The sequence below is a fragment of the Chiloscyllium plagiosum genome, unplaced genomic scaffold, assembly GCF_037043375.1.
Source record: "Chiloscyllium plagiosum isolate Xiang-an unplaced genomic scaffold, Cpla_swu_hap1 HiC_scaffold_4, whole genome shotgun sequence".
NCBI classification, from domain to species: Eukaryota; Metazoa; Chordata; class Chondrichthyes; order Orectolobiformes; family Hemiscylliidae; genus Chiloscyllium; species Chiloscyllium plagiosum.
The window spans coordinates 90499938-90514257 of record NW_028270142.1 but is presented as its reverse complement, the minus strand read 5'-3'; the positions used below and the strand labels follow the sequence as shown (position 1 = coordinate 90514257).

The 14320-nt window shown below is 37.2% G+C and overlaps 1 protein-coding gene across 1 annotated transcript in view; it reads left to right on the top strand.

Annotated features, from left to right (window-relative positions):
* Window positions 1-14320, top strand: part of rock1 (Rho-associated, coiled-coil containing protein kinase 1) — a 207983-nt gene that overhangs the window by 175228 nt on the left and 18435 nt on the right. The window contains exons 25-29 of the mRNA XM_043688241.2: window positions 5-93; window positions 209-397; window positions 1117-1282; window positions 11360-11430; window positions 13725-13813. Coding sequence (XP_043544176.2) covers window positions 5-93; window positions 209-397; window positions 1117-1282; window positions 11360-11430; window positions 13725-13813 — 604 coding nt within the window. The remainder of the gene's footprint in view (window positions 1-4; window positions 94-208; window positions 398-1116; window positions 1283-11359; window positions 11431-13724; window positions 13814-14320) is intronic.

Sequence of the window (14320 nt, the reverse complement as noted above, 5' to 3'; positions counted from 1 at the left end):
CTAGAGTCACAGAAGAGGAGGGATGAAGATCTAAATAACATGAAAATCAATTATGAAAAGATAATTAACCAAGAACGTACACTGAAAACACAAGTAGGTTTCTAAAAAAAATGCTAAACTAACTATACATAGCTATGTTCTAATACAGTTTTTGAATAGTTTGTATTGATTAATTTTCATGCATGTTCTGTATGTTTGCCTCAATCAGGCTGTTAATAAACTTGCTGAGATTATGAACCGAAAAGATATAAAAGTGGATCGAAAGAAAGCAAATACAGCAGATGTCCGGAAAAAAGAAAAGGAAAACAAAAAATTGCAACTGGAATTGAACCAAGAAAGAGAGAAATACAGTCATATGGTTGTGAAATATCAGAAGGACCTAAATGAAATGCAGGCAGTAAGAAAATTTTACATAGATATGTTGACTGTCTTTATATTGATACCATGATCTGTTAGAAGTTTGGCAGTGCACACTTGTAATTTGATTTCATTAATCCACATTTTATTCACACACTCCTCCAGTTGCAGCACTGCAGTCTACTTGGGAGGAATTTGATGACAGGTTTGCATAGACAGTTTTCATTACAATTATGTACATTTGAACTCTATCATAGAGATTTTAAAAAGTGCAAAATGAGTGATTTCAAAATGAGCACCCATTTTGTCTGTGCATTCCTGGTGTCTCATTCCTGAATTTGAGATGAAGGTGGTATATAGTGAAAAGTGAAATAGGGTGGACTACATTGCAGTAAATGCAACATCAAACCAGTAAAGGTAGCAATGCGTTGCAAGACTTCCAGAATGTGGTCAGAAAGTGTTGCGACTTGATCAGGTAATTCCAGATTATGTTTTGACATGAGTGATCAGGAACTATGCAAGTATGGAGTAAATAATGCCATGATGCAGATCTTTATTATTTATAGCTCTGAGATTGTGATTTATGGTTCCTTTTAGTCACTCCTTAAGTCATCAATAGCTAGTTGACTTAGCACATGGGCAATGAAATGTATTTGAAGGAAGTGTTTTTAATTAATAGTGACATCAACAAATTTTTTACTATTATTCTGAGGTATCTCATTTTTTTCTTATTTTGACTATTTTGTTTCAATATTACAGCAATTAGCAGAGGAATCTAACCTTCGTACAGAGCTCCAAATGCAACTTGATAGCAAGGACAGTGATCTTGAGCAACTTCGTTCTAAGCTTCAAGACCTCCAACTTCGTATGGATAGCACAAGTGTATCCAGTTTACAGACTGAGGATTCTGATGGAAATGTAGCTGGTAAGGTTGACTCAGACTTAATTATTTTGGCTAAAGCATATTGTTTGATTTAAACGTATTTTGAATAACTGAAGAATAGTTTGTGATGGTATGATAAAAGCAGGTTCACTATAAAAAGAAAACAGAATCTGAATATAACTAAACATTTTCTGAGATGTTAATTTTTTTCTAAACTTGCAAACATTACCATCCATTATCCACTTTTTTTTTCCCAAGTTATCCTTGCTGAAGATGATGGACTGGCCAAGTTAAAGAGGATCGGGTGGTTCAATGGATTAGCATGTCATTGTTTGATTTCTGGAACCACAATTTCGGTTCAGACCAGGAAAAATGTCTCCCTTGGCTGGTGGTTTTCAAATCCCAAATAAAGTTAATTTGGACAATTCTGATAACCTGATTAGTACCAAATATTAAAAAATTGTCACAATCTCGCACTTTTAAGTTAGTGGACTAAATATTGCTGATGAAACAAGTTAAAAACTTGATATACACATGAAGAAGTGCACTTTCTAATTTCATTCAAACATTTTGGGTACAAAGAGGGAACTTTATTGTGGAGCTGACTGCTATATTTGATCTAAACAATATTTATAGCTAACTCTACACATTCACAAGTGAAAATGTTTGGTTCTAAAACAATATCATCCCAGCTTGAAGCATGAAATGTACTTGAGAATGCTGACAAAAGAAAAGGGGAAATCAAGTAAATCCCTTCTTCCAATTCCCCTTAGATAGGGGATGGTGTCACAGTACCGAAGAAATGCAAATATTGCTCCTTAGTTCAAAGCAGAATGCAAGCCTAAAAACACCAATAACAGGCCAGTTATTATAACCTTTGTGATAGGAGATGACAATTCAGGTCAAAATTAACTGACACTTAAGTAATAGTTATATTAAAGATAAATTGTATTTAACCAGCTTGATTGAGATTTTTAATGAGGGTAATGTTGTCTGCATGCTGTTCCACAAGATGTTGTAATGTATTATATAACAGGCTTGTGAGCAACGTTGTCACGAGTGCAACAAAAGCAACAATGACGATATGGTTATGAAGTTGGCTGAATGATAGAAAGCATAATGTAGTGGTAAATAATTATTTTTCACACTGGAGGAATGTACAGAATAAGTATCCCCAGAGATCAGTAGAATCATACATTATGGAAACAGGCCCTTTTAGTCCAACTTATCCATACCAACCAGGTTTCCGAAACTGAACTAGTCCCATGTGTCAGCATTTGGCTCATTTCCCACTAAAATTTTTCTCATTCATTTATCTGACTAAATGTCTTTCACAAGGACCACTGCATTTTTTGATGTCTATCAAAGATTTAGCCTTGACTATTCAACTTTGCAAATTTTGAAATTGTAAGTACTATGCCATAATGAACTGACAGAACATGCCATAAGCTTTCTCATTTTTACATAGGAACAAACTTTATTGTCTATGAGAAGCATTCAACAAAGTAAGCATTTTTCTCTTAACACTGTAGTTTGGAACTACTTACACCATTAACTTGATTCTACCTTTTAGTTTATCCTATCACATGAAATCCCTTATGCATTATATCAATCTTGGAGGTTTATTCACTTCTTTATTGGTTAACTCACAAGGAATGCCACAGACCTGTAGAATTTTTAAAAATTCTCTTCAGTGTTCTAGCTATTCTCTGAAGTAATAAGTTATAGGGACATTATCATTAGCTTCTTGGCTAAGCAACCCTTCAACTTATATTTAAATGTTATGATTGTCGATCCTCAGCACATTGTTCTGGTTGCAGCAGACACCCAATGCCTTTTCACTGCTTCCAATAAAGCTCTGCTGTTTTCTACACAAGGTTCTATAAAGACCACTTGAGATATCTTCCTCTAGCTGCAAACTAGTCAAGCCTCCCAAACCTTTTCCCTTACCAAACCTAAACTGAGCTTATGCTCAATCTGCATTCCACAAGGTAGACAATAACATTTGTACTTTTTCTGCTCAATATGCAGGCACAACTAACAGTCTGTTGTTGGGTCTGTCAATCCAATAAGGTGTTTGTCAACACCAAAGGAAAAGTGCAACTGCCTGCTTCCACGGCCTGGAAAACTTATTTTTTAAATTTCTGACAGTCTATTTCTATGACAATGTAGCAAGCTTTGGATAATTTTCTCAAACATAAATGTTTACCTTCAACACAACTGTAACCCGTGTGCATAGTTTATGTTTCTAATGGATGCAGTAGCAATCTTTGCACATTTCCAGATTCCACTAAGAGGTCTAACAGGGGATCATTAACTACTTATGTTTCATTTTCATCAAAAACTCTGATCATGCAAGATAAACATGTGCTAGCTTTTAAATGTAATAAAGCCAGGCTTGTTTGAGTTGCAGTTAGCTCAGCAATGTTTTAATAGTTTCACGACCTGCTTCCTCTATTTAACTGCTGTTAATACTTGAATATGTGTAACTAAAAAAGTCCAAAATACATGAAGTATGAGCAACACACTGCAATAACAGTTATACTTTTTTCCATTAGGAAAATTACTCTTGTGCATCTCAACACTTACAAAAAATATTGATGAATATAATAGTCAACTTGCCTTTTCAAGACAGAGCACTTTGATCTGGTCACTACAGTAATTACATAGTTAACTTGTAACAACATCACATAATACTTATATGTCACAAAATTTAACGCTTATCTGTTGGCATGTTCCTGACTTTGGCAGGCTTCCCCTATGGTTCCCAAAGACTCCTGTCTGTGGTTTTCCACAAGCTACCAAAACCCATTTAACTCACCAGAACTACACAGAGCATTAAATACAAATGTCCCTTAACCCTGTCAGGGTGATCCTTTCATCATAGGATGCACCTATAAGATCACAACCTGAATTCAGTTCGCCTCTGGAAGTTAGCATGAGGCTGTTTTTGAACGAGTAATTTGTGGCCTTACAGATTCTTTTCCAATTCCCGCACTCAGTTTCAGCTTTTTAGGAGACTTGAAAATCTAACCCATACAATACAAAAGGATGGATATTAAAGAAGCTTCATAAAAATACACTGATTTAGCCTCAGCTGGATTATTTGTACAATCTAGTCACTACATTTTAGGGAAAATGTGAAGATTTTAGAAAGGCTGCAGAAAATATTTACAAAATAGTTCCAGGCCAGAGGGACTTCAGTTATGTAGATAAGTTTGAAAAGCTGATAACATACCCCTCAAAGAAAAGAATCTTTGTAGAAGAGCTTTGATGGAGGTATTCAAAATCATGAGGTGTTTGGACAATACAGCCTTAAAATGTGGTGGAGACAGATTCAATTATGGCTTTTAAAAGAGAAAGCACTAGTCATAGAGATATACAGCATGGAAACAGACCCTTTAGTCCAACTCGTTCATGTCAACCAGATATCCTAAATAAATTTAGTCCCATTTGCTCGAATTTGGCCATATCCGGCCAACCCCTTCCTATTCATACACCCATCCAGATGCCTTTTAAATGTTGTAATTGTACCAGCTTCCACCACTTCCTCTGGAAGCTCATTCCATACACACACCACCCTCTGCATGAAAACGTTGCCCATTAGGCCCATTTTAAATCTTTCTCCTGTCACCTTAAACATTCGGACTTCCCCACCCCAGGGAAAAGACCTTGTCAATTTACCCTATCCATGCCCCTCATGATTTTATAAACCCGTACAAGGTATCCCCCCCAGTCTCCGAGGCTCTGTGAAAATAGCCTATTGGCCTCTTAAAGAGAAATAACTTTTAGGACAATGGGAATCTAGTAAATTTCTCTGTTGGAAGTTGATACTGTCTCATTGAGTTGAATTGCCGCCTTCTGTTCTGTACCCATTCTATGATTGTATAAAAAAGATACAAAAGAGGAATTAAAATTGTCGCATCTGCCATCATCTCTATGATACTGTTCCATTTTTGCTTTTCTGCTGGCAAATATTCTACTGTTATTGATACTTGATTTCAAATACACAGTTTGCACTGACACCTTCCTACTCAGGTATTGACTTGCTCACACTATTTGTTTGTACATTAAAAATCCATTTACTTTAAGGGTTTTTTTCTTAAAACTCTGACAGAAAATAATGTTCTAATTTTTCATGGAAATGCCTTTTTATTCTTTGTGCCTAGTTGGGTGTTCCTCTTGCAACACATATCTTATCTATCTTTTTCCAGTGAGTAAATTGAAAGTCTTGTTCTATTTGCACTTTTTGCATGCTGGCTGACATTTGATGTCTGACTCTATTTGTATCTAATTAAGTCGTGTGATGTTTAAAGAACAGCATTCCTTTTTGTCCATCCACAGTATTTATTGATTTACCCATGAAAACGTTTTAACATTTAATAGGAACACCCAGACACAACAAGAAACGGTCATTAGTATTTTCATTTGCCATAATTTTCAAATGATGTTCAAGGCTAAGAAATGTTCATGACGTTCAGAAAAGGTTAATGACTAAAGAAGTTTAAAGTAATGCAATAATCCTTTGATATTCAGATATTTTTCAAAATAGTTCTAAGTTTTATCATGTATGATTAAAATCAGCAAATTTTCTATGGAGCATGATAAAGTAAAATTAGGGCAATTTTATGAATTTCCCATGACATTATAATTTCCTTATTTTTTATTGTAATGCAGAGCCACCATTGTAGTTTTCAGAGTTCATCTTGTTCATGGGATGCTGTCTTTTAAACCTTTCAAATCTCAAATTTTGATAGCATTACTGTAAAAATATTGAATGCAGCTTGGCATGGTTTTTTTTTCATAAGCAATCATTGTTGCTTTACTCTTACGCAAGTGAAATACCGACAGTTGTCAACGTGTTTCTCACAACTTTGAAATATTCTAAAAGTCATAATGATATTTTGTGAAAAAAATCTGAACATAAGGTTCAGAAAAGACTGCTGAAATCTAGATATGGTGTTTTAGTGTACTGAACTATGATAATCTTCTGTTTCTCATATAGATGCTGCACTTTGGTGACATCACCGAAAAGCACATTTACACAGATACACTGAGGGCCAAGTACCTCACTTCCATAATATCTTTGTTTGAATAAAGTTCAACAGTTTATTTTTTCAAGTAGAAATTAGGAATACAAATGACAACATATTCTGGCCCCAAAACAAAGTTATTTCACTCACCATCAATTCTGATGTCAACTCTGCTGCCTGGCTTGCTGTGTTCTTCCAGCCTCCTGCCTGTCTACTTTGGATTCCAGCATCTGCAGCTTTTTTGTCACTATCTTTATTGAGCCATTGCACTCTCAGCATCTTAGTTGACCTTGAATTGTGCTCCTGACTTCATATTCTCTCCACCACAATGATTGTCAACTTCCATTCCTGCTCTCACTTATGCTGTGCTGACACTTCATAAACCTCAGCTTATCCAAAACTCAACTACCTAGATCTTCACATCCTAGATTAGAGTGGTGCTGGAAAAGCACAGCAGTTCAGGCAGCTCCTCGGATGCTCCCTGAACTGCTGTGCTTTTCTAGCACCACTCTCATCTGGAATCTGGTTTCCAGCATCTGCAGTCCTTGTTTTTACCTATATCTTCACATCCATAAAGTTCTGCTCACCCATCTTCCCTGTAATCACCAATCTACACTGGCTTCACGGCCACCAAAATCTTGATTTCACCTTTACTATCTATGTAATCTTCCCTTTCTACAAAACAAAAAAAAAGCTGTAATTCTCCAACTCTGCCCTCTTGCGACCTTCTGACTTGATTTCTACTCATTTGCTATTGAAGTAACTGATTTAAGAGTCCTTCAGGGTCTGTATATATTCTATCAGTTTTTTAAAATAATGGATATTACTGCACTTACTATTGATTGTAAAAAGAAATGTTTTAATTAATCAACATATAATAGATTAATGAGAGGAATTATTTGACTCTTAATTATTAGCATTTAATGTATATTAATAGTTTAGTTAGTGTCACTCACCCCAGTGTTTCTGAAAGTACATATGAAGTGAAAACGTTGACATCAATTTAATTTGGGGAGGAAGAGTAATTGCACTTAAATTGGAAGTCTGCTATTCATCTTGTAAAATAAGAAATGTCAAATGAAAGATAATTGTTTTCTTTATAGGAATAATGTCTATCCTCGCTTTACACTCTCAAATTACAGACGAACCTTGATTATCCGAACGAGATGGGCAGGCAGTATTTCGCTCAGATAGTAGATTATTTGGAAAACGGATTCAGTGCCTCTCCTCTGGGACTCAGAATTTTCTGAAGTTTCCTTTTTCCTCGCTCTGCCTGCTTTGCTCTCTCTCTCTCTATCTTAGGGTTTGTTTCTGAGTAGACATACATTTGTGTATAAGGGAACTGCAGCATTACTGAAGCCTCTCCCCACCATTGCTTCACTTCAACAGCATTGACAGAGTGACCACTTGCAATGTCCGCTCCCCGTTCAGGAGACTAGGCAGCAGCACACTGTGTTGTAGCAGTGTGCCACACCCTCCGCAGTGCTACAGATTCTAGAAATCTGAAATAAAAATGGAAATTAGTGGGGAAACACGGCAGGCCTGGCAGAGTCTGTGGAGAGAGAAACAAAGTGTTTTGAGTCTGATATGGCTCTTCTTTAGTTCTGTTTTTAATATCACAAATTGCTTCAACTGGTTCTTTTTAGCAACTTTATTTGTGAATGAGTGCATATTCTCAAATGCTGATATAATGCTGAATAAAATGAAAATACCCCTTTGCATGTATAGGACTTAGGTTCTTCCACATATTCAGTCCTTACTACTTGGATGATATAACTTTGTGAGGAATGTACTTAGATAGAAAGAGGCCAGGCTACAAGCCAGTATACCCAAGTGCTCCCTGGACCTATTGGTCTCTATACATTTTTTGTTCTAAGCGACAAATATCCTACAGGATATTTGTTTTTGTTATGTATGTGTTGTAGCAGTTATCAGTTTGTTTCAATTTTGAGATTATTACATCGAAAAATGCATATGAACAAGAGGGTCTCTTGGTCCTTGGAGGATGCTCCGCCATTCAGTAAGATCATAGCTAACCTGATATTAAACTTAAGTCTACATTCCTGCATATTCTTGATAATCTTTCATCTCCATGGTAATCAAGGGGATATTAACTTGCTTCAAGAAACAAAGGTTGAATGAGCCTAGAAGTATTGTTCCTTGCTTCACTGGTAAGAACATTCATTGTGTTGATAGCTCCCAAAACCTCTGACAAGAACATCCAGAGGCAAAAATAGGCCCAAAAATGGCAGGGAATCAAGGCAATCTGTACAATTATAGACCACTTGCCTACTTTCACAAACCGCAAGAAAAGTCTAAAAAATGCCCTGAAATGCCAATAGCTCTGACCTTGGTCAGGAAGAATATCACATTCTGGGGCTCATGTGTCTTTATGGAGCAAAGGTTTTCGTGAATGTTTCCCGCTTTAGGATATTAGGCTATAAAAAGAGCATTACTAATGTAAGCAAGCTTCCCTAACAGGGTCATTTCCATGTCCAAGAGCTGACATTTCACCCAGATCCACATAACCAGGGTCGGGGTGTGGGTACAGTCTTGCTAATTAACTAGCTTTACGAACTGAACTCATTAAACTAGCTATTGCAATATGCATTACCTACCGGTATATCCTGTGTTCATAATACTATTGACCAAAAGCGTACAGAGTTTCTTCACACTACTTGGGCTTCTACAATGCCTTAATTAAGAAGGTTTGGCATTACCTTACTCTATTACAGATAGAGGTGAGGACCTCTGCAACAGGAAGAAAAGAAAAACTTCATTTAGATTAGATTTCTTACAGATTTCTTACAGTGTGGAAACAGGCCCTTCGGCCCAACAAGTCCACACCGCCCGCCGAAGCGCAACCCACCCATACCCCTACATTTACCCCTTATCTAACACTACGGGCAATTTAGCATGGCCAATTCACCTGACCTGCACATCTTTGGTCAGTGGGAGGAAACCGGAGCACCTGGAGGAAACCCACGCAGACACGGGGAGAATGTGCAAACTCCACTCAGTCAGTCACCTGAGTCGGGAATTGAACCCGGGTCTCTGGCGCTGTGAGGCAGCAGTGCTAACCACTGTGCCACCGTGCCGCCCTTTTATGTACCCTTTTTTAGTATCTCAAAGTGTTTAATAGCCAATGAAGTACTTTTGAAGTATGATCATTTTTCAAATAAGACCATAAGATGTCAGAGCAAAAGAGGCCATTCACCCCATCGAGTCTGCTCTGTAGAGTCATAGAGATGTACAGCACGGAAACGGACCCTTTGGTCCAACTTGTCCAGGTATCCTAACCCAATCTAGTTCCACCTACCAGCACCTGGCCCATATCCCTATTCAGTGAGATAATGGCTGATCTAAATTCTCAGCCCCACTTTCCTGTCTTTTCCACATAACCCTTGATTTTCTTAATTGATTAAAAATTTTCCAATCTCAGCCTTGAATATATTTAATGACTAAGCTTCAACAGCCCTTTGTGAATTTCATGGATCCACCACCCTGTAAGAGAAAAAAATTCTCATCTGTCTTAAATACTGACATTATGACCTTTTGGCTTTAGACAGTCCCACAAAGGTAAACAACCTTTCCACATCTGTCCTGTCAAGTCGGAGGCTGACCTTATAGAGGTTCGTAAAATCATGAGGAGGATGGATAGGGTAAATAGACATGGTCTTTTCCCTGGGGTAGGGGAGTTTGGAACTAAAGGGCATAGTTTGGGGTGTATGGGGAAAGATTCAAAAGGGACAACTTTTTCACACAGAGGGTGGTGCGTGTAAGGAATGAATTGCCAGAGGAAGTGGTGAAGGCTGGTACAATTACAACATGTAAAAGGCATCTGGATGGGTATATTAATAGAAAGGGTTTCGAGGGATATGGGCCAAATGGTGGCAAACAGGACTAGATTAATTTAGGATATCTGGTCGGCATAGTTGAGTTGGACCGAAGGGTCTGTTTCCATACTGTACATCTCTGACTCTAAGTCTCCCAAGAATCTTGTATGTTTCAATAAGGGCACCTTTCATTCTTAGATATTCCAATGAGTACAAGTGCGATCGACTTAATCTCCCCTCATAAGACAGCTCCATCATACCTGATATCAGCCTGGTGACCCTCTTCTGGACTGTCTCCAATGCCATAATATATTTCCTTAAGTTAGGGGTCTGAAATAGTTCACATTATTCCACTGTGGTCTGACTAGTACCTTGTGCAATTTTAGCAAAATCTCATTACTTCTGTATTTCATTCCTATTGAAATAAAGGCAAATGTTAGATTTACCTTCCTTATTAGCCACAGAACATGGATGCTAGATTTCCATTACTCATGTATGAGGACTCCCTCTGTTCCATAGCTTTCTGCAGTCTTTCATCATGTAAATAAAATTAAGTTCCTCAATGCTTCCTGTCAAAGTACTTAACCTCACATTTCCAACATTATTTTCTATCTGCTGAGTTTTGTCCTGCCCAATTAATTTAATCTGTCTATATCCTCTGTAGACTCATTGTCACCATTTGCCTTCCCACCTTTTTTTAATGTGGTCCACAGATTTGGCTATCGAACACTCACTTCCCTCATCAAATCATTAAAATTCTGGTCGCAGCACTGATCCCTGTGGCATACCACTAGTTATAGGTTGCCATCCTAAAACTGTCCCCCAATCCCATCTCTAAAAAATGAAAACCGGCAGCCAGTTAGTATTCAGCCAGCGTCACAAGTGGTTCCGTGATAATTACCAGTTAATCAGACCAGATTGCTGGCACACCAGACCAGAAATATCTGTAGCGTTTACTCAAGCCTGTACTTAGCCTTAAATTTAAAATGATGAAATTGTTGTGTGCAGTTTGAATTTTGACTCCAGATTTCAACTTTAAGAACTTTTAATAATGTTTAAAATACCTCTTGACTTTATCTCATAATCCTAATAGGTTAAGGAGGAGACGAAGAGATATTACTAGCAGCCTGATTGTGAGAGCTGTGTCATTTCTGTAATTCTATGTGACTAAACCTAAGGTGGTGATGCTGTTTTCCCAAAGAATTTCTTATGGATTGTTTTTATTCATTTCAACCTATTTTTGAAATTAGAAACCAGGATGGAGGGCTGGTTATCAATACCAAACAGGGCAAACATCAAAAGATATGGATGGAAAAAACAGGTATGAAGCTTGTTTTTTTTTAATTTCAGAAATCTACAATGCACTGTTGAATTGCACATTTAACATGGACAAAATGTCCTTTTTGATAAAATGTTTTTAGTGTGGATCTAAGTAGCTAGCTAACAATATCTGGTTTAAAATATAAAGAGAATAAATATGCAAATGTTCATGAGAAAGTAAAATTTCTTATTCACACGAGGCAGCAGCATATATTTAAAATTGAAATTGGGAACATGAGAGAATATAGTCATGCAGTTATTTGGACCAGCTGTGATATTCATTTAGGCTTAGTTGCTCTGAATTTTAATTCAATTTTTCTCCCTTAGCATCATGTCCTGGGGTCAGAATTTTATGTTACTTCATTTTCCGGCAGTGGCAGGGGCTGTTGCTGCCCCTGACCTCTTTGCAATTTTCCATGGGCAGGCAAGGTAAAGAGCGGTTTTCCTGCTGTCACCACAGTTGAAACATTTAAATGACAAATAAGTGGTGTTCATGGCAGGATACAAACCCAGCAGGTCACTCTGCTCTGCCCTTGGGCAGGAAGGGGAAGTTCCTCCTTCAAGAATGCCCTTATCACATTGGGCAGAGCTGCATGCAAAGTTGGCCCTTCCATGACAGTATGAGGGGTGGAAGTCCTGTTTCAAATGGGACTGCTGGGATGCGCCTGACCAATTTTTCAAGTAGCAGGGTGGGACATTTCATCATCTGATTATTCCTGCTTTGATATCCACGTCTAACCAAAATTTATCAATCTTATTCTTGAAAACTCAAATTGGCTTCGTATTCACAAACATTTTGGCAGAGTTTGATTCTCTGTATGAAAACTTACTTTTTGATTTTGCTTCTGAATGTCTGTCTCTAACTTTGAATGTGTCTTCTTGACTGTGATACCTTAAGCAAGGGAATAGTGTCTGTTTGTCGTTTATCAATCTCCTATCATCAATTTAAAAACCTTGATCAATCTCTTAAGTAGAACTGAATACAAGCCTAGTAATATTCCAGGAGACATTGTGTTGACCCTGTCATGCACCTCTTTCTAAAAGGTAACATAAACCTCCAAAAAGTTAGTTCCCCATATTTGAATGTCATACCCCAGATAAAGCGTGGCAAGGCTGCATATAGCCAAAGTAATCTTTTTCTCTTTTAAATTTCCAGCTTCCTTGAAATTACTCTTTTCTATTGACTTTTGTACCCACCAATAGTTTTTAATGATTTATTATACCTGGACTCCATGGATTAAATTACAAGGAGAGGTCAGCCAAACTAGTAATATTTCCGGAAGTTTAGAAAATTAAGTGATTTATATCAAAGTTTTTCAAATTATAAGGGGCCAGAAAGAATAGTGGAGAGAAAATATTTCTGCTGATGTAGGTGTCAAAGACTAGGGAACATTGTTGAAAAATTAGAAGCAGGCCCTTTCAGAAGTGAAGCCATGAAAAACCTCTCTTTGAGAGGCGGTAGAAGCTTGAAACTAATTTCTACAAGAGAAGCTATTGTATGATGGTATTGTCACTGGACTGGCAATCCAGAGGGCCAGGATAATGTTCAGGGCACATGTGTTTTAACCTCACCCTGGCAAATGGTGAAATTTGAATTCAATAAAATCTGTAGTTAAAAAGCTGGTCTAATGTCAAAACTATTAATTATCATAAAAATAGATCTGGTTCACTAGGGAAGGAAATCCACCATCTTTTTTCTGGTTTACCTTAAATCTGGTTGATTGTTAACTACCCTCTGAAATAGCCACTCAGTGTAAAAGTAATTGGAGATGGGCAACAAATGCAGGCCTTTCCAGTATCCTATGAAAGAATTTGAAACTTGACTCTGTTTTGCTAAACAAAGGCAATGGGGCTAAAACATGAAATTAAGCCACTTGACACGGAATGGCAGGATGGTTTAAAAGAACAAAGTGCCGCTTCCTGTTCCTGTGCTCCTTTGTGAACTTAAATTCCCAAATTGTTCGTATCTCCATAATTCCCGATTTTACACCATTTAGAAAGTATTCTGATTTACCTTTTTTGAGTCCAAACTCTCATTTGTCCCACTGAATTCAAAGTTTTACCAGCAAAAACAGCTCATCTTGACAATCAGACCTCAAAGCTTTTGTCTGTGAGGTTGATCATACAGGTAAGAAACTTTGTTTGGATTAACAGATTGTGCTGAACAGGATGGTGAGTTTTCCTCTTGGATATTCAGTAACAAATGGAAGATTTTTTAAAAAAATCTTTTGTATTTCTTTATTAAATGTTATTCAAAATGTTTAATTGTAATGCCAAACTCTTCTTTTATCAAAGTATGTCGTGGTCAGCAGCAGAAAAATACTGTTTTACAATGATGAATTGAATAAAGAGCAGTCTAATCCATCTATGGTACTGGATATTGAGTAAGTATAACCATTTTAATACTGAGGATGTTGCAGACAAAAGACAAAGCAAATAGAGAATCCAAAGTGGAACACAATTAGATAAAAACTGGTTTAAGTTAGAAATTGGAGGTAACTGATTAGAAGCTTAATGCCTGACTAGGAGGTGAAGTGGATACTGATTAAACCAAATCCTCGTAGGGGTATTTCTGTTGTTTCACATAATGAGAAATGGTAGCAAAGAGGAAATGTTACTTGACAAGTCATCCAGGGGTTCGAGCTAACACTGTGAAGACATGAGTTCAAATCTTTACCTGGCAGCAGATATAATTTAAATTCAGTTGATTTTAGTACATGTTTTTAGATTAGATTAGATTCCCTACAGTATGGAAACAGCCCTTCAGCCGAACAAGTCCACACCAACCCTCCAAAGACTAACCCACCCAGATCCATTCCCCTACTCTATATTTAGATCTGATTAATGCACCTAACACTCTGGCAATTTTAGTATGGCCAGTTCACCTGACC